General features: G+C 35.9%; 3 protein-coding genes and 1 pseudogene across 3 annotated transcripts; 1 reads left to right on the top strand and 3 right to left on the bottom strand.

Moving 5' to 3' along the window:
* Positions 1-10: 10 nt before the first annotated feature.
* Positions 11-3,758, bottom strand: LOC147385910 (BURP domain-containing protein 3-like). The gene is made up of 2 exons (XM_086422034.1): positions 3,634-3,758; positions 11-762 (listed from the first exon to the last, which is right to left on the bottom strand). The coding sequence occupies exons 1-2, from the start codon at positions 3,665-3,667 to the stop codon at positions 113-115; spliced, it is 684 nt and encodes a 227-aa protein (XP_086278160.1). The 5' UTR covers positions 3,668-3,758; the 3' UTR covers positions 11-112.
* Positions 3,759-5,612: 1,854 nt separating this feature from the next.
* Positions 5,613-6,401, bottom strand: LOC147385909 (BURP domain protein RD22 pseudogene; annotated as a pseudogene).
* Positions 6,402-10,941: 4,540 nt separating this feature from the next.
* Positions 10,942-11,310, top strand: LOC147385908 (uncharacterized). The gene has a single exon (XM_086423199.1). The coding sequence runs from the start codon at positions 10,942-10,944 to the stop codon at positions 11,308-11,310; it is 369 nt and encodes a 122-aa protein (XP_086279325.1).
* A 5,963-nt stretch (positions 11,311-17,273) lies between these two features.
* LOC147385907 (BURP domain-containing protein 6-like) lies at positions 17,274-21,696 on the bottom strand. Its single transcript, XM_086424266.1, has 3 exons — positions 21,578-21,696; positions 21,375-21,473; positions 17,274-18,178 (listed from the first exon to the last, which is right to left on the bottom strand). The coding sequence occupies exons 1-3, from the start codon at positions 21,618-21,620 to the stop codon at positions 17,352-17,354; spliced, it is 969 nt and encodes a 322-aa protein (XP_086280392.1). The 5' UTR covers positions 21,621-21,696; the 3' UTR covers positions 17,274-17,351.
* Positions 21,697-27,497: the final 5,801 nt, after the last annotated feature.

The following is a 27,497-nucleotide window of genomic DNA, read 5'->3' as shown; positions in this document are numbered from 1 at the left end:
GTGAAATATTTTCCAATCGAAGCAAACCTTGATATAAGCCTATACCAAGTCCATAGCATATATTTCCTAAAATTAACAGCAGGAACATAGATAAAAGCTGTACATAGTAAATTTACTTGTTTTGAGCCCAGAGAATGTGATCCTCAGGAAGGAAGTGGCAGATAGGACCAATCCCAGGCTTAACCTTGAGTACTTGAAAAGCCATGTGCTTTGGGTTCCATGTCGATGTGTCTATATGGCACACGGCCACGGCCACGGCCTTGGCCTTTGTCATCCCATCAATGCCGACCAATGGAACCACGTAGGCCCTTGTGTTGTGCGTGGCGTGGCAAAAAAACAAAGCATAGACATAGTTCATGCCATGACAGACCACAGAATTGTTACCAACCATCTTTTGCACTCCAGCTGCAATGGTGTAATATTGTTGCTTATTTTTTTTCTGCCCCTTAATATCTAGCTCGGTTGACATGACCTTAACATTCTTCCCCAACTTTGAAGTGCTGAATTCGATCATAGACTCTAATGATGTTGCACAATACTTGTCCTCTCCCTCTTCTGCAGGCTCTTCACAAACTTTTATTGCCTCCTTCATTAACTCCGCTTCTTTTGATTGGGGCTTGACCGAGAATCGATTAAGGATTTCCGGTAATTTCTTGGAGGAAAAGGGCATGGTCTTTTCAACTTGATGAGGTAAGAAGGTTGCTTTTGAAGTAGTTTTAGTGAAGTGAAAATTCATATTTGTTCCAGTGTGCAGGTCTTCCTCTAAGAAGAATAGAGAACATAAGGATCATCTCTCAGGTCTTCCGTATAGGCCGCAGTATCGTAAAAAAGAAAAACTTGCTTGGAATCAACTTGAGTACTTTTCTCTTCTTCCAAATCTGCAAATGATACTCAAAAAATGGTGGTAGATTAATTGATTTGTGAAAATTGTCAAAAAGTTCCACTTCAAAGTTCAAGTTTGATCTTATGCTTCAGAATATATATAGGGAGCGGTTCAGCAGCCCTAAAGTTTGCCAAACATTGTGCCAAACATTTTTCGAAACATGTTAGAAGTTTTGGAATGAGCTGATTTTTTGTGAGGATGATCTCTACGGTGATGAAGACAATAAAAAGACTTATATACCCTTGTCTTTTTACTAAAAGACAAGGTGTGTTGGGTGGAGAATGCTAACGCCCCCCATGAGGTCTTGATGTTAGTATTCCCTTATATATAATAAAACATAACTGTGAGTCCCACACTTGTTATAGTTATGGGGATAAATTTCTCATCCAGCCCTTTGTGTGGGATCTAATTTATTGTCTTTCTTATACTCCCTTTCCTCCTTTCTTTTTTTCTAATAATGTCCGAATAACTACTATTATTTCTCTTTTAACTCCAATTTTTTTTAATAATACCCTTCTTATTTGATTATTTTTCTCTTTTACAATCTTAAAGTCCATAGAGGATGCATGTGCCTATTTTGTATAATAAACCTAACGGTAGGGTTCACCGTTGTTACAATTAAAAAGCATATTTTTGGAAGAGTTACTATTCGCACCCTAACTTTTGCTTATTACACCTAAATTAAAAATAAAGAAAATAAGTAAATGATTGAGAATAAGTAAAAGTTGCGGTGCCAATAGAAGGTCTACCATTTTTTTTTAAACTAGATTTCTATTTCTTGTGTTTAGGATTTAATATGAGACTAATCATTTTTTATTTTGCTATAGCGGACCGCACGTACCATCCCACCCAGCATGTGTACAGCATTAATGAGCCACCTTTTGGTGGATGGGTATCTAAAGTTTTGAAGACATGACCAATATGAGACAAATCACAATTGTAAACAACTTCTAAAATTGTTTGAACGAGTGTTATCTCTTATAAAATTTAAATTATAATTTGAGCTCAACCTTTGGAATTTTTGAAGAGTGTGTTTTAATCTTTAATTGGAGCGTGGTACATTATTCAAGAATTGAGGTCTAATAATTAAAAGTTGATGTGCCAATAGCTTTTCTCTTTTTTGGCCTAAATTTGAAAAACTTTCTTTTTCATGTTCTTGGATACCATAATGTATTAAGCTAGCTCATAATTTCTGGTCCAACTTACGCAAGCAAAATTTCATGTAGTGGCTCAATTGGATGTCTACAAAGTTGGAATGATCAAAGTCTAACTAAGAACACGTTTGGTGGATGGATTTCTTAAAAACAATGTGATAATCTGATGCTCTTTTTTGTGTGCTCCCTCCATATAACCGTAGATCCTTTGCTTTGGGATATAGAAGGATAAATATTTACAGTTTTGTGACGTGCCAGGTCGGGGAGTGTACAAAAAAGAGTGGTAAATTATCGCAAATCTACATTAAAAAAAGTAAGGGTCTTGTTAAAGTGTGCCCTAAATATACTTTAGAAATTGTATTTTATATCGAAAATGCCCTTAAAATAATTATTTTTTACCAAAATACCTTGGGATGCCTATTCCCAAGGTTTTTTTTTATTACACTTCAATAGAACATTTTAATAATAGCAAAATATATATACATGCAAAGGATAACGACTGGTGGGGAGCTAGAACTCACTTAGGAGGTTCTAATCTTTGGTGAAGTATCCACAAGTTTATGGACGGCCCAATGTATAAATCAAGAGCTCTAACTCTCAATGGAAATCAGACATCCTCATTTCATTTCTCTATAGGAAAAGAGTGGTGGAGTAACATTAAAATTGACATCGATTCTCACATTGCTGATGTGGAGTGCACACATAACCCCCATGTCTTCTTGATTCTGAATGCACATCCACGTCAATAATGTGTGAAACGATGTCAATTTCAATATTCTCATAGGAAAATGTTGAAGTAACATTGAGAATGACATCGTTTCACACATTGCTGATGTAGATGTGCATACAGAACCATATATGCTTTTCATTGAGATATAAGTGAAAAGCATCTATGATTTTGTGCACACCAATGTGTGAAATGATGTCAATTTCAATGTCACTCCAGCACTGACTCTTCTCCATAAAAGTAAGTTATCGAAAGTTGTTGAAATTTGGAGAAATGTTGTCTGAAATGCATGGTTTTTAAATTCGGTATCGTGTCTCGTCTTGTTCAGCTCCGATACCAAGTCGTCTCGGACGAGTTTTCCGATACGTTTGAGACGTCTCGTGAGAAAACTCAAAAAATTGTATGTGAGACGTAAAACTTGGTCAAAAAAATGACTTTGTGAGTTGGTCTCGTTCAGCTCTGATACCGAGTTAACTCGGGCGATACGTCTCGGTCTCAGACGAGTTTAAAAACCATGCTGGAATGAGATTTGTCTAAGTGATCTTCTCGTCGGCACTTGAAAAAAAAAAAGGGTACTCCAAATCAAAGTTGGAAAACAATCTGGAGCCCAACCAATCGATTTGGTTCGAAAAAGGTGGGGTATTAATCTTGCCTCAGGTACTCGTGTTGTGGCTTGGATTGGATGAGGAGTCCATAGACGACACCACGTGTAATCCAAGGAAGAGGGTTGAACCAAATTTTTTCCTACTCGGCTAAGTAAAAACCATAAAAATGAGACGCCCAGAGTGGGCGTCTTGAACCTAAGTTTCACATGCTTCAGTGACATTGAGATACATATAAAAACAAAATGATTTGGGTTTGAAACAAACCGGGTCGTAAAAGATCTTGGATTGCTTTCGGCATAGGAGTGTTTGGCAACACTGTGTCCCAGTAAACCTCAGAAGGTAGAGCAGCATGGCTTACTGCCAGTGCAACCTAAAACACCAAAAAGAAATAAAAATTATAAAGATATTATATCTTCAAAGGGTAAATTTACTTCTTGAATGAAACCGAAACTGAAAGACTTGATTATTAATTAATTACCAGAAAAAAAAAAAGCAAAGAAGGATAGAACACGTAGCATCACTGCAGGGTTTATCTGATACTTAGATAGATATCAGTGGACAAGGAAAGAGAAGACTTCACGGAAAAAAGCAGAGATGTGGGTGTATTAGTGGTATGTATTTAAGGAGGAGCTACCACCTTATCCTCATAATTTACAAGGCTTCAAAATACAAACTCCAAATTAGGAATGGTGTCGACGTGGCATGAGTTAGTTGGAGTTTTAGTGACCTCGGACTCCTAACTAAATTGTTCACGCAGCCCAATGAGTTTATTCTCCAATCAAACATTCCCACGTAGACACCATTCATATGCATAGGAATGGGACACCGTACTGGATCATGACTCAAATAAGCTGGAGACACACACACACGCAAAACTACAATATGGACAGCCGGTTTAATATTCACGAGCGCACCGCAAATTGCGTTGCAAATGACGTATGTAATAAGGGTGATTTTTTTCTCACAGCACAACAGCCGTTTGGCATGTGGCGCAAATGACATTAGCATTGAGAGAGAAAATTTCTCTCTCCTGCCATATTGAAAAAAGAAAATTTTCTAATCTAATCAACATTCAAAAACATGATCCAATGCAATGTTGTTGTAGACTTGTAGAGGAAAAAATTATATGAATTTTAAAAGAAAGAAATTAAAAATTATTATTATTTTTAACTCATGAATTTTATTTTGAAATTTGGGTGCTACCTTGGATCAAATTCAAATTTTTTTTTTTTTTAATATGAATATTTTCATGAAATCTAGAAGGTTCTTTTGTTGGATAGTCAATGTGATAATCAATGCGGGCCCAATGACTCTTTTTAAGATTTAAAATCTCAAAAAATAAAACAGAGGATATGTGGACAAGAGAAAAACTTTTTCTCTATTATTAATGTCATTCACACCACATGTCAAATTGTTGTTGGGCTATGATAAAAAAATCACTCAAGTAATAACTAATAAGAGAGTATTTCTCTCCTGTTGACAGTGGAAAAAAGAAATTTTTCAATGGAATCTACTTCTTGCATTCAAAAATATTATCCGATGCCACACAGTTGTAGAGAGCGGAATTGTATAAACTTCAAAAATTAATGAAAAGTGATCAACTTTTGACAAATTTACGATTCTGGCTCACTGTTCATTTTAATTACCAAAACATGAACGATAACGAATGCAAAGGCTTTTAGAGTGACTATTTCGTAGGTTTAAAGTGACAATTTCGCAAGTTTAAAGTGACTAATAGGAAATAGTTTTTTCATGCAATCTAGAAGACTGGCCACAAGGATTTGACCTCTTAAGAATAAAATTTGTGGACAAAAGAGTCCAGGCAGGAGAGAAATAGTCTAGCTTTTGCTAGGGTTTTCTTTAATGATTGGTTAGGGTTTTACCAATAATTTTATTTATTAGTTAGTATGCTTATTTTATTGGGCTAATCTGAAACGGTAACGCTAGAAATCAAGAAATAAAAGGTTAATCATTGATCATCTTGACTCATTTTTATTGTTTAAATTTGGTGAATCTAAATTATAAAAGGGATTACAAAACTAGAAATAGAAACCAAGAACTTAATTTTTATTATTGAGTGCTATTCTCCATCATTCGCATGATCAAACATCTTACAATCTTGCACGTCATATTTCCTGCTGGAGGGAAACCTTGATATAAGGCTGTACCTAGTCCATGGCATTTATTTACTAAAATTAACGGAAGGACCTTAGATTAAAGCCACACATAATATTGTAAAATTATTAGAAAAGATCCCAAAGAGGGAGATCCTCAGGAAGGAAGTGACAGACAGGAACAGTCCCAGGCTTAACCTTGAGTACTTGGAAGGCCGCATGCTTGGGGTTCCATGTCGATGTGTCTGTATGGCATACGGCCACAGCCTTGGAGTTCGTCACATCAGTGCCAACCAATGGAACCACGTAGGCCCTTGTCACTGTTCTTGGCATGGCAGAAGAGCACGACATAGGCATAGCTCATGCCATGACAAATCACAGAATTACCACCAACCATCTTCTGCACTCCTGCTGCAATGGTGTAATATTGCTGCTGATTTTTTGTCTCCCCACTATTATTGATCTCGGTCGACATGACCTTAAGATTTTTCCCCAACTTTGAAGTGCTGCAGTCGATCATAGACTCTAATGATGTTGCACAATACTTATCCTCTCCTTTTTCTTCGGGCCCTTCACTCTTTTATTGTCTCCTTCATTAACTCTGCTTTTTTCGATTGCGGATTGATCGATAATCAATTAAGAATTTCCGGTAATTTCTTTGGAGGAAATTACACTATGTCATAAACTCCTTAACAAAATGAAATTTCAGAAAGAAGAAATAGGACTTTGTTAGATATAACTAGGTCAATAATGACATACACTACATCACCATTACATTTTTGGGGAGAGGCACTCTCCACTGCAACATATATCTTGAATCAAGTATAAACAAAATCGAGAGTCCTCACTCCTAGTGAATACTGGACATGAAATAAACCTAATTTATCAAACCTCAAGGTTTGGGGTTGCAAAGCCCATGTTCTCATTTGCAAACCTCTTAGAGATAAGTTGCAATAAAAAACTTGGGAATGTAGATTCATTGACTATGTTCAAAATGGTAGTGGATATAGATTTTTTCATTCAACACAAGTTATACTCTTGGATGAACAAGATTATATGATATGTGCCACTTTACATATATGCTACGCACACACTAGACCACAAAGACTTGGTCTAATTTGTTTTAGTTATTGTTGGTTGAGTCTGATATTGAGTGGCATAGTGGGTGGTTGAGTATGTTATTGAGTCTGCTTTTGAGTTCTGTTATTGAGTCTGCTATTGAGTGGCATAGTGGGTGGTTGAGTCAGTTATTGAGTAAGCATGAGTGGCATAGTGGGTGCCATTCTTTTTCCTATTCTTCAGCATTTCCTGTTCCTTGTTGTTACTAGTGTATGGCTATATATAGCCTGAATGAGTTCACTAAATTTATGTTGTTATTATTCATCAATCAATCTTCTCTTTCTCCTATTCCCTTTCTTTATTTAAAATTCCTTCTTATCAGTGGTATCAGAGCAGGTTCTGTCATGGACACTCGCGACAAAACGAATGCAGAATTCCGCAACGATGTCAACCAAATCTTGGCACAACACGAGAGCAGTTTCGATCAGGTGAACGTAGCCTTACAAGCAGTGTTAACCGAGCTTCCCGTAGTCAAAACAATAGCCCTCTCGAAACCAACCCATTTGCACGTGATGAATCCTCACACTCACATACTTCTCGTTCTAACACTATCAATGACCACCCTCATCAACACCTCAAGTTGTCCTTCCCAAAGTTTAACGGAGACGACCCAGCTGGATGGATTTACAAGGCAGAACAATACTTTGACTTCAAGAACATTGCATCAGACCAACAAGTTCAGTTGGCCTCCTTCCATTTAGAAGGCATCGCCCTACAATGGCACAGGTGGTTGACGAAATTTCGCGGACCACTCACATGGGATGAGTTCACCAAGGCTGTACAACTTCGATTTGGTCCAACCGACTACGAGGACCCGTCAGAAGCTCTAACTCGTCTTAAACAAACCACAACCGTAGCAGCCTATCAAGAAGCTTTTGAAAAGCTTTTCCACCGAGTTGATGGCCTGCCCGAAAATTTTCTAATTGGTTATTTTATTGCAGGACTCCGAGACGACATTCGCATAGACGTAAAAATTAAACAACCTAGAACCCTGGCAGATACAATAGGAGTGGCTCGGCTTATCGAGGAACGCAACCAACTGCAAAGGAGACCAAACCAGCAACTCCGTTCCCAACCAACCTTCTTGGCACCAAAGGCCTCACCCAACCCAATAGCTGGTGTGTTAGGACCTCCACCAACCCAGCGCATGAACCAAAGTTCTAATACTCAACCAGCAACCTTCCGCCGAAATTACTAATCAAGAGGCACGAGAACGTCGAGAGAAGGGGTTATGTTATTATTGTGACGAGAAGTTCATTCCAGGCCATCGTTGCGAACGACCGCAATTATTCATGATCGAAGATTCAACCCATCTGAGCATTGAGGATATCGAAAGCGTTCAACCAGAATCGGAACATCATGAAGCTATACCTAAAATTTCTTTCCATGCAATTGCTGGTGCCGAACACCCACAAACCATACGCATCTTTGGCAAGTTGAAAAACAAGAATGTAACGGTGTTAATAGACGGTGGCAGCACTCACAACTTCATTGATCAGGCTATCGTCTCTAAGTTCGGATTACCAGTAATCCATGATAAGAAATTCCAAGTTATGGTTGCTAATCGGGAGAAGATAGAATGTGCTGGACAATGTCGAGCGCTCACCCTCACCATTTAAGGACTTTCTGTCACCGCCGATTACTACATTCTTCCTGTCGCAGCATGCCAGTTGGTATTGGGAGTGCAATGGCTTTCAACTCTCGGACCCATCGAGACTGACTACAAGTAGCTAACCATGAACTTCAACGTGGTAGGAACTTCCCACACCTTCCAGGGATTGGGACGAACCGGCATCGAGGCCTTAACCGACAAAGAATTCAATGGAATACAAGGCACTGGGTTATTTTTTCAAATAATTCCTACCAACAGCAGCAGTCAACCAAATTCCTACCCACCTGAGATGGGCCAATTCTTAGCTAAATTCTCTCAAGTATTTGAATCACCTACTTGCTTACTTCCGAGACGATCACATGACCATCGCATTCCATTGCAGCCAACCGCGGGACCAGTAAGTGTGAGGCCATATAGATACCCCTATTACCAAAAAACCGAGATAGAGAAAATGGTAAAAGAACTTTTGCAATCTGGTTTGATACGGCCAAGCCACAACCCGTTCTCATCTCCAGTTCTATTAGTAAAGAAGGCAGATGGAGCTTGGCGATTTTGTGTGGATTACCGAGCTCTAAATGACATCACAGTTAAAGATAAGTATCCAATTCCTATTATCGATGAACTATTAGATGAACTCCACGGCGCCAAATTTTACTCCAAATTGGATTTATGGTCTGGATATCATCAAATCCACGTGCAAGAAGATGACATTCCTAAAACCGCATTCCGGACACACGAAGGGCATTACGAGTTTATTGTGATGCCATTTGGCCTCACTAACGCACCGGCATTTTTCCAAAATCTCATGAACGATCTCTTCCGTCCCTATCTTCGAAAATTTATTTTGGTTTTTTTTTATGACATCCTAGTGTATTCGAAATCATGGCAAGACCATTTCACACATTTGCAAATTGTTCTACAGATCCTATCAACTAACAATTTATTTGCAAAAGAGTCGAAATGTCGATTTGGTGTTTCACAGGTCGACTACTTAGGTCACATAATTTCGGAGCAGGGGGTATCGATTGATCCAACCAAAATACAAGCTGTTATTGAGTGGCCAACACCAACATCAGCAAAAGGAGTTCGTGGGTTCCTCGGTTTAGCAAGCTACTACCGAAAATTTATCCGTCATTTCGGATGTATAGCAGCTCCTCTAACCCGTCTCTTGAGTAAGGAAGGATTTCAATGGAATGAGGCAGCAGAGATGGCCTTCAAACAATTAAAAGAGGCATTGACATCACCACCAATTTTACGCCTTCTCGATTTTACTCAACGATTTGTGATTGAATGCGATGCCAGCGGAATCGGACTCGGTGCAATTCTTACCCAACAAAATCGACCAGTGGCGTATTTTAGCGAAGCATTGAAAGGTTCGACCTTGGCATTGTCCACCTATGAGAAAGAAATGTTAGCTATCGTCAAGGCAATCAAGAAATGGCGTCCTTACTTGCTTGGGAAACCATTTACAATTCGCACTGATCAAAAAAGTCTCAAGTACCTACTGGAGCAACGAATTACTACACCAGCACAAACACGATGGCTGCCAAAAATACTTGGTTATGATTACGAAATAGAGTATAAGCGTGGGCCTGAAAATCAAGGTGCAGACTCTTTATCACGTGTAGTTGAATTCCAATTTTTATCCATCTCTCAACCACGTGCAGATTGGTGGCCAATGCTTCAAAAGGAGTCCAACAAGACTCATTTTATGAAGAATTATTACAAAAAAAAAACCCCTCTCAAGCCGCCCACAAGCTGCTCCAACGTGATGGAGTATGGTTCAAAAGAGACAAAGTTTATTTGAGCCCCACCTCACCCTTGATTCCGAAGATAATGGCTGACTGCCATTCGTCGCCAATTGGTGGGCACTTTGAGTTTCATAAAACCCACTCCCATATCAAACAGAGTTTTTTTTGGTCTAATATGCGCCAGATGGTGAAGGAATTTTTGCAGCAATGTGATGTCTGTCAGCGGTTCAAAATCGATTGTATGAAGCCTGCTGGGTTGCTTCAGCCGCTACCCATCCCTACTCAAATGTGGACTGATGTCTCAATGGATTTTATTGAGGGGTTACCATCTTCTAATGGATATACTGCCATCATGGTAGTTGTCGACCGATTGACAAAATATGCTTACTTTGTAGCCTTGAAACACCCGTTTACCGCTGTAATTGTCGCTAAGGCATTTGTTGCCAACGTGGTTCGCCTGCACGGTATTCCGACATCAATCGTTACCGACCGAGACAAGGTGTTTTGGCGAACATTGTTTCAGCTGCAAGGAACCAAGTTGTGTATGAGCTCAAGTTATCATCCCCAATCCGATGGTCAAACTGAAGTTGTCAATCGAACTTTGGAGCAATATTTACGATGTTTTGCAGGTTACCAACCACGAAAATGGCTCGAATGGATTCCCTGGACTGAGTTCAGCTACAACACTTCAGCTCACTCCTCCACCAAGATGACACCCTTCGAAGCTGTCTATGGTATTCCACCTCCAAGTCTACTGGCTTATGTACCAGGCACTTCCCGCGTCCAAGCAGAGGATGATTACCTACGTGATCGAGATGCCATCCTACGTGAGCTGCGACATAACCTTCTACTGGCCCAGGATCGGATGAAATGTCAAGCGGACCAACACCGGCATGAGGCCTCATTCCTTGTGGGAGATTATGTGTATGTGAAACTCTAGCCATATAGACAGACTTTTGTGGCTTTTCGAGCCTCCATGAAACTCGCCCCACGTTTCTTTGGTCCATACAAAGTCATTGAGAAAATTGGTCCGGTGGCTTATAAATTGGCTTTGCCTCTTGGCTCTCAAATTCATGATGTGTTTCATGTCAGTTTGTTAAGGAAACATTTGGGAGCAGTCACTCCAACGTCTACCCAACTTCCCCCTATCTCAGATACTTCAACTATCCTTCCACAACCCGAAGTTGTCTTAGATAGACATGTGATCTGCAAAGATAAATACCGCCCAAAATCTGAAATCCTGGTGAAATGGGTCGGTGTACCAGCAGAAGACGCAACCTGGGAGAATGAGTGGCGTTTCACCAAGTCATATCCTGATTTCATCCTTGTGGACAAGGATCCTTAAGCGGCGGGGAATGATATGTGCCACTTTACATATATGCTATGCACACACCAGACCACAAAGACTTGGTCTAATTTGTTTTAGTTATTGTTGGTTGAGTCTGATATTGAGTGGCATAGCGGGTGGTTGAGTCTGCTTTTGAGTTCTGTTATTGAGTATGCTATTGAGTGGCATAGTAGGTGGTTGAGTCAGTTATTGAGTAAGCATGAGTGGCATAGTGGGTGCCATTCTTTTTCCTATTCTTCAGCATTTCCTGTTCCTTGTTGTTACTAGTGTATGGCTTTATATAGCCTGAATGAGTTCACTAAATTTATGTTGTTATTATTCATCAATCAATCTTCTCTTTCTCCTATTCCCTTTCTTTATTTAAAATTCCTTCTTATCATTATATTATCCAATAAATAATAACGAATTTTGTTCCGCCAATAGATACACAAGATGGGAATAGTGGGAGAATTATTGAATCTCTATTAGATTTGCAACTTGAGAATAGTGGAAGAGGTAATAAGCACCACAGGAAACCTTTTGTAAGGTTTAAGGATCACTACATTTTTGTTGCTAATGAAATCTTGAATATAGGATTAGAAAATGATCATAAAGATTTCAAAGAAGCGATGAAAAGTAATGAAGCAAATGAATGTCTTGAAATTATGAAGGATGGAATTTCCTCCATAAAGAAGAACAAAGTTTGGAAACTTGTAAATCTTTCCAAAAATAGAAAAGTCATAGGTTGCTAATGGGTCCTTAAGAAAAAATTAAAATCAAATAGTACATTGGAAAACTATAAAGCTCAGTTAGTTGTAAAATCACACAACAACCACTAGTAGCTAAATTTTAATCAATAAGGATTCTCATGACTATTATAGAAAAATTGGACTTAGAGCTACATCAGTTGGATGTCAAAACTACGTTTCTTAATGGAGAACTCAAGGAGGACATCTATGTGACTCAACCTGATGGTTTTCAGGTTAAAGGAAATAAGAATAATGTCTACAGTCCTCAAGATAGTGGTATTTAAAATTCCACCAAGCCATCATTAATATGGGCTATGAAGTTAGCCCATTAGACCATTGTGATATATGGAATATTATTTTATCTCTTTATGTAAATGACATTTTGTTAGCATCTAATTATTTAGACATGATAAATTCTACAAAAGAATATTTAAGATCTAGATTTAAAATGAAAGTTATGGGGGAAGCCTCATATATTCTAGGGATCAAGGTAATTAGAAATAGAGACTCCAAGTTACTTTACTTGGATTAAAAAATATATCTAAGTCAAGTGTTGAAAAAGTTTAATATGGAAGTCAATGAGTCCTCGAACAGAAGATGAGGTAAAAGAAATGAAAAATATACCTTATGTTCAAACCGTAGGAAGTCTAATGTATACAATAACAAGTACAAGACCTGAAATCTGTCATGCAATAGGATTGGTGAATCATTACCAATCCAATCCTGGTAGACTATATTGGCAAACAATTAAGATGATTCTAAGATATCTTAAAGGCATTTTGAAATTTAAGTTAACCTTTAGATTGGATGATCTAAAAATTATAGGATACACTAATGCGAATTTCGTAGGTGATGTTGATGATGGAAATTCTATAAGTGGTCATATATTCTTTTTTGGAGGAACTGCAATTTTTAGGTTAAGCAAGAAATAAGGTTGTGTAGCAAAATTCACCATGGAATCAGAATGTATAGCCTATAGTACAACTGTGAGTAATGTTGTATGGATAAAATGTTTTGTGGACAATTTAAAACAAAATATATCGAATAGGTCGGATGACATGTTATGTGATAATATGATTGCTATATCATTGTTAAAAAGTGGAGCTAATATCTCCAAAAGAAAACACATTGATATTTAGTACCATTATATTCAAAATATAGTGGAAAGAGATGAAGTAAATTAGTTATGTTTCTACCAAGGAAATGTTGGACGACCCTTTGGCCAAAGGGTTATCTCTCGAAGCATTCATAAGGCATGTAACCAATAGGAGATTGAGAAATATCTAGATATCTAGTTCATATGTTTCATAAAAATTAAAGACATCTACAAATAGACTTCAAGGACGCCTAAGGTAAAATTGTAAATGTGACTTTATCACTTGGTCTATAAGATAGAGGATACTAGTAGGGATCTGGGATTATTGCAGTACTCATATTGTAAAGTTCACTAATTAAGACACTATAATGTTATTGGATAATTGCTAAGATGCATGGTGTATAAGTCATCACTAACATGATCAAATGAAATTCTGGTGATTAAGAATTTTTAATCTAAAAAGTGAGCGTAGGTCAATATATCTAGTTTCATATATATATGGTTGAAGTCGTCGTTGATATTAAGTCGTGGGTACAATCCCTAATATAGTAGCTTCGATGCCTCTTGTTTGAAAGACAATAAATGAAGACATTTGTGTTTGTTAAAAATAATTAACATAGGAACAAATGCAATAAGATGTATAGTAAAGTCGTGCATGTAGATTATAACTACAATCTTATGATAATTTGTATAATTACAGATTAAGGTTAATGACAAGAAAATAGTTATTAAATTGATTCCCATAAGTCATTAATTGTAAATGGAAACTGAAGGAATTTCATAGTCTCATTCAAGATTTGATCAAGTGGGAGTTGTTGGATCACGTTAGTGATCAAATTAAAATGAGTACACGTGAAATAGTTTCCCGCTATAGTGTAACTCAAAGGAATCTAAAAGGGTGCAATTAAAAGATGGGATCATCTTATTATTATGCATCCAGATGCGTTGGATACAATCTAGACACATTGAGTAGGTGTGTTGGTTCTAGAAAGTTGTAAGGAATCCATACATATTGAATAGGTGAGTTAGTTCAAAACAGTTGTGATGATTTGAAATGAACCATTGTGACCACTAGGGATTGTATCAAAGTTAGATATATAATTTATTATTTTCTAAAAAGATTTCATATCTCTCTTTGTATTCATTAATAGCGTGATTCATAGCACCTAACCGTCGTAATCCCGCTATTCCCATATGATCCGAAAATTTTGTCCATGATTCCATGGGTGGTTTTTTGGTGCATTTGGAGGGCGAGAAATGATGTTATTTTTTAGACCATCACTCCTTTGGCTTATTTGACTATCTCAAGATGTATAAAGTGGTTAGGGAAGCTGGATATCACATGGAGACCGAGCATATCTTCAACCCAAGATGAAGCCAAAAGGCTGATGGAGTTGGGTATTAAACCTCATGATGCTCCTCCTTTAAGGGGAGTTTTGATTCGTTGGGAGCTTCCTTCTGTGGGATGGCTCAAATTGAACATCGACATGGTTGTTAAATCAAACCCAGGTTGGTCGGGTGGTAGTGGTTTGCTTAGAGACGATAGAGGTGTGCTAATTGCAGCAACATCTTGGGCTTTCGACATTGGAACTAATAACTTGGCTGAATGTAGAGCACTCATTGAAGCTTTGAGATCTTTAGGGTCTACTGTTTACAAAAACCAACTTCTAGAAGAAGAAGAATCCTAGAGCCTGAAAGCTACATCCAACATAAGCTTTTTCGTTAGAAAAACACATAAGCCAGAAATTAATGTTCGTTTGACAATTTTTTAATGTTTGTTGGACAATTTTTTATTGTTTGATTGTTTCATTCTATATATCTAGCCGTATAAAATGGCGGATTTGCTATTGGTAGTTATTGAACGCTTTCCCGCCAATGAAAATGGCTTCCCTATGACCAGTGAATCTTTTAGAGGGTTGTTATTGTCACTCCAACTTTACTTATTACAATCTAATTTCTTAAATTATTTATTTAATAAACCCCAATTAAAGATTAAAACACACTCTCCAAACAAAAAGTATGTCTAAATTATAATCTCAATATTACTAAAACATTATAACACTTGTTCAAACAATTTCATTAGTTCATTACAATTATGATTAGGGTAATATAACTTCAAAAGCCAAAAAATAAAGATCTAGCAACAAAAAAAAAAAAAAAAAAGAGAAAACTTCTATTGGCACCCCAACTTTTACTTATTCTAAATCATTCACTTATTTTCTTTATTTTAAATTGGGGTGCAACAAGTAAAACTTGGGGTGCCAATAACAACTCTCATCTTTTATTATTTCTCCATTTGTTTTAATGGTGATAGGTGACTTTAGGTATAAAATCTAGTCCTCTAATTTTTGTAAAAGATACTCTAATGATCAAATCAGTTGAAAATATGATAGAGTGTAATAGGTTTCTTTCCAGTAGGGAAAAAGTGATGTTCCCGATTTAATAGCTCTACAATGAAGCTGGAAGCCCATACGAATAACAATAAGGACAACTGGTTTAATATTCACAGATGTTCATGGCTTGTCAGCCCTGGCGTGGGCATGGAATGGGCAGGCTGCACTTTGAAATTCATGGCAAATGCCTAAAAATCGGTTAAGGCCACATAGTGTTTTGGGTTAACAAAGCCAAATTTTCACCTGTACCCTTACTTTATGCAAGCATAGAAGGCTCCATCAGTTTTCTTACTACATCGAATAACCTAAATACCCCCTTATTTGCTTGAACAACCTTTTTTGGGTTTGAATTTGCAAAATTTATGTTTCTCGAACTTGTATTTGATTGACTCTCACTTTTTGGGGTTTTGATTTGTTAAAGCCTAGTTTCTTGAATTTTGATTTGTTGGGGCCTCATTTCTTGAGCTTAGATTTGTTGGAGTAGCGTTTCTTGGATTTGAATATTTTAACGCCTCATTTCATGGATTTAGGTTTGTTTGACATTTGATTGTTCGGATTAGATTTGTTGAAGCATTACTTTTCATGCTTTGATTTGTCAGACCCTCATTTCTCAGGCTTGGATTTGTTAGAGTCTTCTTTTTTTGGTATTGTATTTTTTAGAGTCTCTTTTCTCGGGTTTGAATTTTTCCGGACCCTCGTTTCTTGGGGTTGGATTTGTTGGAGGCATGTTTCTTGAAATTGGATTTTCTTGAACTGATAGGTCCTCTTTTCATGGTTGATGTAGTTAAGGATTTCGAGAAGGGTAGGTAGAAGTCACAACATGAAAAAAGCCAATATTTGACGACCTTTTGGGCGGTTGAATTTCATAAAATTCGACGGACCAAGGTGTCAAAATTTTCATTGTCAATTTCTTTTTTCGACGGATCTAAACCATCAAATTAATGGAGGATGGGAGAAATTTGATGGCTTCAAGCCGTCAAATTGGGGAACATCAAAATTTTAAATACACCATTGCAATTCGATTTCTAAAATTTGAGGGCTTTGGCCCGTCGATTTTTTTTGTATAAATTTTCAGTTTTCAAATAATGAGTGTTGGATTGAAACAAGCCCCACTTAAACAAACACAAAATTACCAAGAAAATTCAACAATAAACTCAAACAATGAGGTTTACTAATTGAAAGATAATCATAGTCGCCAAATAATTCAACTGCCCTTATAGTTTGACTTTAGCCTCCTTTCGTTAACCGTATGATAGTCTTGGATCGCCATAAAGATCGATATTTTGATCTAGTGGGCTTGATGCCTAACACCTTCCGATGCCCGTTATCTAACTCCTTACCCATTGTCTCTATCGTAAATCGATCCAAATTCTATTTTAAGTCATTTTATGATTTCTAGACCTAAATTAGATGACAACTCCAAAACACCGGGATCCGCATACACCACGTGGATATCTCCTTAGGGCACTTTCAGTTACGTAGGTAGTTAGAGTCACCGACTCTAATCTAACCGTGGAAACCAATAACATAATGAATAATGATGAATGTGCAGACTTGGTATGTGGTTGGGTATGCTGCTGATGTGGCAAGGGTGCAAAACCGCACATCTTTTACCTGTGTATCCCATTGAAAACTATCTATGGTTCTTTGCCCTTGCCACATCAGATCAACTGTAGGGGAGACTGAAGTAATACATCCTACAATCCTACGTGAAATACTTTCCAATCGAAGCAAACCTTGATATAAGGCCATACCAAGTCCATAGCATATATTTCCTAAAATTAACAGCAGGAACATAGATAAAAGCTGTACATAGTAAATTTACTTGTTTTGAGCCCAGAGAATGTGATCCTCAGGAAGGAAGTGGCAGATAGGATCAATCCCAGGCTTAACCTTGAGTACTTGAAAAGCCATGTGCTTCGGGTTCCATGTCGATGTGTCTATATGGCACACGGCAACGGCCACGGCCTTGGCCTTTGTCATCCCATCAATGCTGACCAATGGAACCACGTACGCCCTTGTGTTGTGTGTGGCATGGCAAAAAAACAAAGCATAGGCATAGTTCATGCCATGACAGACCACAGAATTGTTACCAACCATCTTTTGCACTCCAGCTGCAATGGTGTAATATTGTTGCTTATTTTTTTTCTGCCCCTTAATATCTAGCTCGGTTGACATGACCTTAACATTCTTCCCCAACTTTGAAGTGCTGAATTCGATCATAGACTCTAATGATGTTACACAATACTTGTCCTCTCCCTCTTCTGCAGGCTCTTCACACACTTTTATTGCCTCCTTCATTAACTCCGCTTCTTTTGATTGGGGCTTGACTGAGAATCGATTAAGAATTTCAAGTAATTTCTTGGAGGAAAAGGGTATGGTCTTTTCGACTTGTCGAGGTAAGAAGGTTGCTTTTGAAGTAGTTTTAATGAAGTGAAAATTCATATTTGTTCCAGTGTGCAGGTTTTCCTCTAAGAAGAATAGAGAAACATAAGGATCATTTTTCAGGTCTTCCTTATAGGTTGCAATACCGTAAAAAAGAAAAACTTTAGGACCAGGTTTCCGCTGGTCTTCCTTATAGGCAGCATGATCGTAAAAAGAAAAAACTTTCTTGGAATTAACTTGAGTACTTTTCTCTTCTTCCAAATCTGCAAATGATACTCCAAAAATGGTGGTAGATTAATTGATTTGTGAAAATTGTCAAAAAGTTCCACTTCAAAGTTCAAGTTTGATCTTATGCTTCAAAATTCTATATATATATATATATATGGGTCAGGTTCAAGGGCCGTCTGAGAAACCGTCTAAGAAAACTTTCGACGGTAAATAAAATTTTAAAATATGGGTTAGAAATTTTGGATTGAGCTGATTTTTTGTGAGGATGATCTCTATGATGGGAAGATCATCCAAAAAAAAAATCAGCTCAATCTGAAACTTCTAACCCTGTTAAAAGTGATTTAGAATGTGGACCGTCGATTTTTTACCACTTTTTATCACTAATTTGTAAATCACTTTTGATGGATTTACAAGTTTCTGATTGAGCTGATTTTTTGTGAGGATGATCTTCTCATCATAGTGACTATCCTTGCAAAAAATCAGCTCAATCCAAAACCTCTAACCCTTATTTTGAAAAACGAAAGTTTTCTTAGACGGTTTCTCAGATGGCCCTTGAACCGCCCCCTATATATATATATATATATATATATATATATATATATATATATATATATATATATATATATATATATATATATATATATATATATATATATATATATATCTATGGGTCCCGTTTGGCACCCAACCATTTTTGTCCTACATGGGCTAGAAGTTTTGGAATAGGCTGATTTTTGGTGAGAATGATCTCTACGGTTAGGAGATCATCCTCACCAAAAATCAGCCAATTCCAAAACTTCTAACTCTTTAAAAAATAATTTACAAAAAATGGACGATCCACAAATTTTCAACTTGTAAACATGAGGTTAGAAATTTTGGAATGGGCTGATTTTTAGTGAGGATGATCTTCTAACCGTAAAGATCATCCTCACCAAAAATTAGCCCATTTCAAAACTTCTAACCCATGTACGACAAAAATGGTTAGGCCAATGGTTGGGTGCTGAACATTTCCATATATATATATATAGAATTAATCAAGAAGACAATAAAAAGACTTATATAACCTTGTCTTTTTCCTAAAAAACAAAGTGTGCAGGATGGAGAATGCTAACACCCCATGAGGTCTTGATGTTAGTATTCCCCTATATATAATAAAACACAACAGTTAGTCCTACACTTGTTATAGTTATGGGGATAAATGTCTCATCCACCCCTTTGTGTGAGATATAATTTATTGTCTTTCTTATCTTCCCCTTCCTCCTTACTTTTTTCCAATAATGTCCGAATCACTTTTTTTTTTTTCCCTCTTTTAACTCCAATTTTTTTTTAATAATACCCTTCTTATTTGATTATTTTTCTCTTTTACAATCTTAACATCCATAGAGGATGCTTGTGCCTACTTTGTATAATAAACCTAAATGTAGGGTTCATTGTTGTTAAAGTTAAAAAGCATATTTTTGGAAGAGTTACTATTGGCACCCTAACTTTTGCTTATTACACTTAAATTAAAAATAAGTGAATGATTGAGAATAAGTAAAAGTTAGGGTGCCAATAGAAGGTCTACCATTTTTTTTAAGCTAGATTTCTATTTCTTGTGTTTAGGATTTAATATGAGACTAATCATTTTTTATTTTTTATTTTGCTATGTCGGACCGCACGTACCATCCCACCCGGCATGTGTATAACATTAAAGAGCCACCTTTTGATAGATGGGTATCTAGAGTTTTGAATGCATGACCAATATGAGACTAATCACAATTGTAAACAACTTTTAAAATTGTTTGAACGAGTGTTATCACTTATAAAATTTAAATTATAATTTGAGCTCAACCCTTGGAATGTTTGAAGAGTGTGTTTTAATCTTTAATTGGAGCGTGGTACATTATTTAAGAATTGGGGTGAAATAATTAAAAGTTGTTGTGCCAATAGCTTTTCTCTTTTTTGGCCTAAATTTGAAAAACTTTCTTTTTCATATTCTTGGATAACATAATGTATTAAGCTAGCTCATAATTTCTGGTCCGACTTACCCAAGCAAAATTTCATGTAGTGGCCCAGTCGGATGTCTACAAAGTCGGAATGATCAAAGTCTAACTAAGAGCACATTTGGTGGATGGATTTCTTAAAAACGATGTGATAATGTGATGCTCTTTTTTGTGTGCGCACTCCATATAACCATAGATCCTCTGCTTCGGGATATAGAAGGATAAAGATTTACGATTTTGTGACGTGCCAGGTCAGGGAGTGTACACAAAAGAGCGGTAAATGATCACAAATCTACATTAAAAAAATAAGGGTCTTGTTAAAGTGTGCCCTAAATATACTTTTGAAATTGTATTTTATATCGAAAATGTCCTTAAAATATTTATTTTTTACCAAAATACCTTGGGATGCTTATTCCCAAAAGTGTTTTTATTGCACTTTAACATAACATTATAATAATAGCAAAATATATATATATAAAACCATTGGTGGGGAGCTAGAACTCACTTGGGAGGTTCTAATCTTTGGTGAAGTATCCACAAGTTTATGGATGGCCCAATGTATAAATCAAGAGCTCTAACTCCCAACAGAAATCAGACATCCTGATTTCTCCATAGGAAAAGAGTCGTACAGTAACATTAAAATTGACATCGATTCTCGCATTGCTGATGTGGAGTGCACAGATAACCCTTGTGTCTTCTTAATTTTATATGCCCATCCACATCAGCAATGTGTGAAATGATGTCAACACTTCAACATTTTCCTATGGAACATTGACATCATTTCACACATTGCTGATGTGGATGTGCGTGCATAATCATAGATGCTTTTCATCGAGATATAAGTGAGAAGCGTCTATGACTTTGTGCACACCAATGTGTGAAACGAAGTCAATTTCAATGTCATTCCAACACTGACTCTTCTCCATAAAAGTAAGTTAACGAAAGTCGTTGAAGTCTGGAGAAATGTTGTTTGGAATGAGACTTGTCTAAAAAAAAATCTGGAGCCCAAACCAATCGATTTGGTTCGAAAAATCTTGCCTCAGGTACTCATGTTGTGGCTTGAATTGGATGAGGAGTCCATAGACGACGTCACGTGTAATCCAAGGAAGAGGGTTGTACCGAATTTTTTCCTACTCGGCTAAGTAAAAACCATAAAAATGAGACGCCTAGAGTCTTGAACCTAAGTTTCACATGCTTCAGTGACATTGAGATACATATAAAAACAAAATGATTTGGGTTTGAAACAAACCGGGTCGTAAAAGATCTTGGATTGCTTTCGGCATAGGAGTGTTTGGCAACACTGTGTCCCAGTAAACCTCAGAAGTTAGAGCAGCATGACTTACTACCACTGCAACATAAAACACCAAAAAGAAATAAAAATTATATCTTCAAAGGGTTAAATTACTTCTTGAATGAAACCGAAACTGAAAGACTTGATTATCACTTAATTACCAGAAAAGAAAAAAAAAGCAAAGATGGGTAGAACACGTAGCATCACTGCAGGTTTTATCAGAGGACAAGGAAAGAGAAGACTTTATGGAAAAAAAAACAGAGAAGTGGGTGTATTATTGGAAATTAAGGAGGAGCTATCATCCTTACCCTCACAATTTACTAGTCTTCAGATACAAACTCCAAATTAGGAACGGTGTCGACGTGGCATGGGTAAGTTGGAGTTTTAGTGACCTCGGCTTCCTAATTAAACTGTTCACGCAGTCCAATGTGTTCATTATCCAATGAAACATTCCCACGTAGACACCGTTCATATGTATAGGAATGGGACACCGTACTGGATCGGGACTCAAATAATATCACGAACGAAGCTGGAGAGCCACACACACAAAACTACAATATGGACTTTGCGTTGCAAATGACGTAAGTAATAAGAGTTATTTTTTGCTCACAAAACCAACAGCCGTTTGACATGTAGCGCAAATGACATTAGCATTGAGAGAGAAAATTTCTCTCCTGCCCTAGTGGAAAGAGAGAATTTTCCAACCTAATTAACATTTGAAAACATGATCATGGTGTCGTAGACTTGTAGGGGAAAAAATTATATGAATTTTAAAAGAAAGAAATAAAAAAAAAATTTGTTATTTTTAACTCTTGAATTTTATTTTTAAATTTGGGTGCTTGGTAATCGTCCTTAACAAAATGAAATTTAAAAAGAAGAAATAGGACTTTGTTAGATATGACTAGGTCAATAATGTCATACGCTACATTACAATTACATTTTTGGGGAGGGGCACTCTCTACTGTAACATATATCTTGAGTCGAGTATAAACAAAATCGAAAGTCCTCACTCCTTATGAATACTAAACATGAAATAAACCTGATTTATCAAACCTCAATATTTGGGGTTGCAAAGCCCATATTCTCATTCCCAAATCTCTTAGAGATAAGTTGCAATAAAAAACTTGGGAATGTAGATTCATTGACTATATTCAAAATAGTAGTGGATATAGATTTTTTCATTCAACACCTCTAAATCAATTTATACTCTTGGATGAACAAGATTATATTACACAATAACTAATAATTAATTATGTTCCACCAATAGATTTACAAGATGGGAATAATGGGAAAATTATTGAATCTCTATTAGATTCGCAACTTGATAATAGTGGAAGAGGTAATAAGCATCACAAGGAACATTTTATAAGGTTTAAGGATCACTCTGTTTTTGTTGCTAATGAAATCTTGAATATACTATCAAAAAATGATCCTAGAGATTTCAAAGAGGTAATGAAAAGTAATGAAGTAAATGAATGGCTTCAAATTATGAAGGATGAAATTTCCTCCATAAAGAAGAACAAAGTTTGAAAACTTGTAAATCTTTCTGAAAATAGAAAAGTCATAGGCTGCAAATGGGTTCTTAAGAAAAAAAATTAATATTAGATGGTACCTTGAAAAAAATATAATGCTCAATTACTAGCAAAAGGGTTCACACAACAACCGGAAGTAGACTTTGTTGACACATATTCACCAGTAGCTAAATTTGTATCAATAAGGATTCTCATGACTATTTTAGAAAAATTGAACTTAGAGCTACATCAGTTAGATGTCAAAACTATGTTTCTTAATGTAGAACTCAATGAGGACATCTATATGACTCAACCTGATTGTTTTTAGGTTAAGAGAAATGAGAATAAAGTCTACAATCCTCAAGACAGTGGTATTTAAAATTCCTCCAAGCCATCATTAATATGGACTATGAAGTTAGCCCGGTAGACCATTGTGTTATATATGGAAGTGCAAAAATAGTATTTCTATTTTATCTCTTTATGTAGATGACATTTTGTTAGCATCTAATTAGTTAGATATAATGAATTCTACAAACGAATATTTAAGATTCAGATTTAAAATGCAAGTTATGGGTGAAGCCTCATATATTTTAGGGATCTAGGTAATTAGACATAGAGACTCCAAATTACTTTACTTGGATTAAAAAAGATATCTAAATCAAGTGTTGAAAAAGTTTAATATGGAAGTCAATGTGCCCTCAGACAGAAGATGAGGTAAAAGAAATGGAAAATATACCTTTATCTTCAAGTTGTAGGAAGTCTAATGTATACAATGACAAGTACAATAGCTGATTTCTGTCATGCAATAGGATTGGTGAGTCATTACCAATCCAATCCTGGTAGACTATATTGGCAAAGAATTAAGATGATTCTAAGATATTTAAAAGGCACTTTGAAATTTAAGTTACCTTTATATTGGATGATCTAAAAGTTATAGGATACACTGGTGCAAATTTCACAAGTGATATTGATAATGAAAAATTTATAAGTGGTCATATATTCTTTTTTAGTGGAATTGCAATTTTTGGGTTAAGCAATAAATAAGGTTGTGTAGCAAAATTCACATTGAAATCAGAATGTATGGCCTATAGTACAATTGTGAGTAATGCTAAATGAATAAAATGTTTTGTGGACAATTCAAAACTAAATATACCGAATAGGCCGGTTGACATGTTATGTGATAACATGACTACTATATTATTAGTAAAAAGTGGAGCTACTAGCTCCAAAAGGGAAACACATTGATATTTAGTACCATTATATTCAAAATATAGTAGAAAGAGATGAAGTCAATTAGTTATTTCTACCCAGGAATGTTGGAAGACCCTTTGGCCAAAGGGTTATCTCTGGAAGCATTCATAGGGCATATAACCAATATGAGATTGAGAAATATCTAGATATCTAGTTAATATGTTATATAAAAATCAAAGACATCTACTAATAGACTTCAGGGACGCCTAAAGTAAAATTGTAAATGTGACTTTATCTACTTGGTCTATAAGATAGAGGATACCAGCAAGGATCCGGGATTATTGCTATACTCTTATTGTAAAGTCCACTAATTAAGACACTATAATGTTACTAGATAATTGCTAAGGTGCATGGTGTGTAAGTCATCGCTAACATGATCAAATGAAATTCTGGTGATCAAGAATTTTTTATCTAAAAAACGAGCACAGGTCAATATATCTAGTTTCATATATATATATATATATTGGTTAAAGTCGTCATTGATATTAAGTTGTGGGTACAATCCCTAATATAGTAGCTTCGATGCCTATTGTTTGAAAGATAATAAATGAAAACATTTGTGTTTGTTAACAATAATTAACATAGGAATAAATGTGATAAGATGTAAAGTAAAGTCGTGCACATAGATTATAACTACAATCTTATGACAATTTGTATAATTACAAATTAAGGTTAATGACAAGAAAATAGTTATTAAGGGGGCGATTGATTGCGCTTCAAAACGCAATTTTACCGGCGTTTGCATCAAAACGCGGGATTTTTTTTTTTTTTTTTGAGTGTTTGATACAGCGTTAAAACGCGGCATTTTGAAATTTTTAACGCAACCTTGTAATTTTTATCGATGTTTTGAAAAGCGGATGTGAGGAGTTCGCGCAACAGCTTTAAAACTCGATGATGTGAAATGACTGTTATGCCCTTCGACTTTTTTAACATTTACATCACTGTCCGCGATTTTTACCTCGTTCACACTTCACCCTTCAATTTCACAGCCGACTAATCTCATTGAAGACGATGACCACCGAAGCACCGATCTAACCCTTTGACGACAACGACGACGCCGGTATCTTTGTTCAAACGAAACCCATCGACGATGACGTTAGCTTCGGTCAAACGAAATCCACCGACTTGAAAAACCCACCGTCGATCGACACCATTCATCTCTATGAGCTCTCTCTCTCTCTCTCATCGATTTCACTATCTCTTTGTTGACAAAATTGCATATTAACAGAAAATTATCTGTTAGGGTTCAAGTGTTTTTGGTTGATTTTTATTAAAATAAATTTTTTTTTATAAATTTTTGTGAATGATTGTTCTTGATTAACGCCTTTTAGAAAAAAATTGTTAGAAATTGCATCGATTGTTGTCGATGAACGCCTTTTAGCAATTTTTTGTTAGGGTTCAAGTGTTTTTGGTTGATTTTTATTAAAATAAATTTTTTTTATAAATTTTTGTGAATGATTGTTCTTGATTAACGCCTTTTAGAAAAAAAATTTGTTAGAAATTGTATCAATTGAAGTCGATTAACACCTTTTAGCAATTTTCTGTTAGGGTTCAAGTGTTTTTGGTTGGTTTTTATTAAAATAAATTTTTTTTATAAATTCTTGTGAATGATTGTTCTTGATTAACGCCTTTTAGAAAAAAAATTTGTTAGAAATTGCATCGATTGAAGTCGATTAACTCCTTTTAGCAATTTTCTGTTAGGGTTCAAGTGTTTTTGGTTGATTTTTATTAAAATAAAATTTTTTTTATAAATTTTTGTGAATGATTGTTCTTGATTAACGCCTTTTTAAAAAAAAATTGTTAGAAATTGCATCGATTGAAGTCGATTAACGCCTTTTAGCAATTTTCTGTTAGGGTTCAAGTGTTTTTGGTTGATTTTTATTAAAATAAATTTTTTTTATAAATTTTTGTAAATGATTGTTCTTGATTAACGTCTTTTAGAAAAAAAAATTTGTTAGAAATTGCATCGATTGAAGTCAATTAACGCCTTTTAGCAATTTTTGTTAGAAACAAGCAATTTTTGTTAGAAATTACATCTATTTGGAAAAATAACTTGGTTTTACTTATTTTAATTTTGTCGATGAGAGTTTTATAGAATTATAAACATTTTAAAATTAAAATAATTATTTTTTTAATTTTTTATATAATTTTATTATATTTATATATATTTAGTGTAATTATATATGTATAGGGGTATTCTGGTAATTTGTATGCATTCTGGTTGCATTATCAACCTTAAGGGCATTCTGGTCATTTTACCTTATTACAACAGATTTTAGAAGCTGTATCAAACAGTCCACAGACAGATTCTAGTCAACAGCACAACAATTTTAAAAAGTTCTATCAAACAAGTTTTTCAGCTTTTCAGATTCAGACAACAGATTCTGACAACAGAAGCTTACAGTAGTTTTAAGAAACTGAATCAATTAGCACCTAAACTGATTCCCAGAAGTCATTAATTGTGTTAATAGAAACTGAAGGAATTTCATAGTCTCATTCAAGATTTGATTAAATGGGAGTTGTAGGACCATGTTAGTGGTCAAATTGAAATGAGTACACGTGAGATAGTTTCCCGCTATAGTGTAAGTCAAAGAAATCTGAAATGATGCAATTAAAGGATGTGATCATCTTATTATTATGCATCCAGATGCGTTGGATACAATCCAAACACATTGAGTAGGTGTGTCGGTTCTAGACAATTGTGAGGAATCCATAAACATTGAATAGGTGTGTTAGTTCAAAACAGTTGTGAGGATTTGAAATGAACCATTGTGACCAAAACATTGGACTCTCTTCTCCGTTATATACACTAGGGATTATATCAAAGTTAGATATATAATTTATTATCTTCTAAAAAGATTTCAGATCTCTCTTTACGTTTATTGATAGCGTACGTGATTTGATCCAAAATTTTCGTCCATGATTCCAGGGGTGGTTTTTGGGTGCATTTGGAGGGAGAGAAATGAGGCTATTTTTGAGAGCATCACTCCTTCGGCTGGTTCAACTATCTCAAGAGTATAAAGTGGTTAGGAGAGCTGGATATCACATGGAGACTGAGCATATCTTCAACCCAAGATGAAGCCAAAAGGCTGATGGAGTTGGGTATTAAAACTCGTGATGGACCTCCTTTAATGCGAGTTCTCTGATTCATTGGGAGCTTCCTTCTTTGGGATGGCTCAAATTGAAAATCGACAGGGCTGCTAAATCAAACCCAGGCTAGTCAGGTGGTGGTGGTTTGCTTAGAGATGATAGAGGTGTGCTAATTGCAGCAGCATCTTGGGCTTTTGGCGTTGGAACTAATAACTTGGCTGAATGTAGA

This window comes from Akebia trifoliata, chromosome 14 (genome assembly GCF_017979445.1).
Source record: "Akebia trifoliata isolate Shusen 1 chromosome 14, ASM1797944v1, whole genome shotgun sequence".
NCBI lineage: Eukaryota > Viridiplantae > Streptophyta > Magnoliopsida > Ranunculales > Lardizabalaceae > Akebia > Akebia trifoliata.
Note: the sequence above shows the minus strand (reverse complement) of the source record. Positions and strands in the feature narration are given on the sequence as shown.

Bases quoted from the DNA above. Each gene is read 5' to 3' on its own strand.
- LOC147385910 (XM_086422034.1), bottom strand. From the start codon at position 3,667: ATGCCGAAAGCAATCCAAGATCTTTTACGACCCG. The intron at 763-3,633 runs GTTTGTTTCAAA...TATTCTTCTTAG, and splicing joins CCAAGATCTTTTACGACCCG to AGGAAGACCTGCACACTGGA.
- LOC147385908 (XM_086423199.1), top strand. From the start codon at position 10,942: ATGAAACTCGCCCCACGTTTCTTTGGTCCATACAAAGTCATTGAGAAA.
- LOC147385907 (XM_086424266.1), bottom strand. From the start codon at position 21,620: ATGCTACGTGTTCTACCCATCTTTGCTTTTTTTTTCTTTTCTG. The intron at 21,474-21,577 runs GTAATTAAGTGA...TTTATGTTGCAG, and splicing joins TGCTTTTTTTTTCTTTTCTG to TGGTAGTAAGTCATGCTGCT. The intron at 18,179-21,374 runs GTTTGTTTCAAA...TATCATTTGCAG, and splicing joins CCAAGATCTTTTACGACCCG to ATTTGGAAGAAGAGAAAAGT.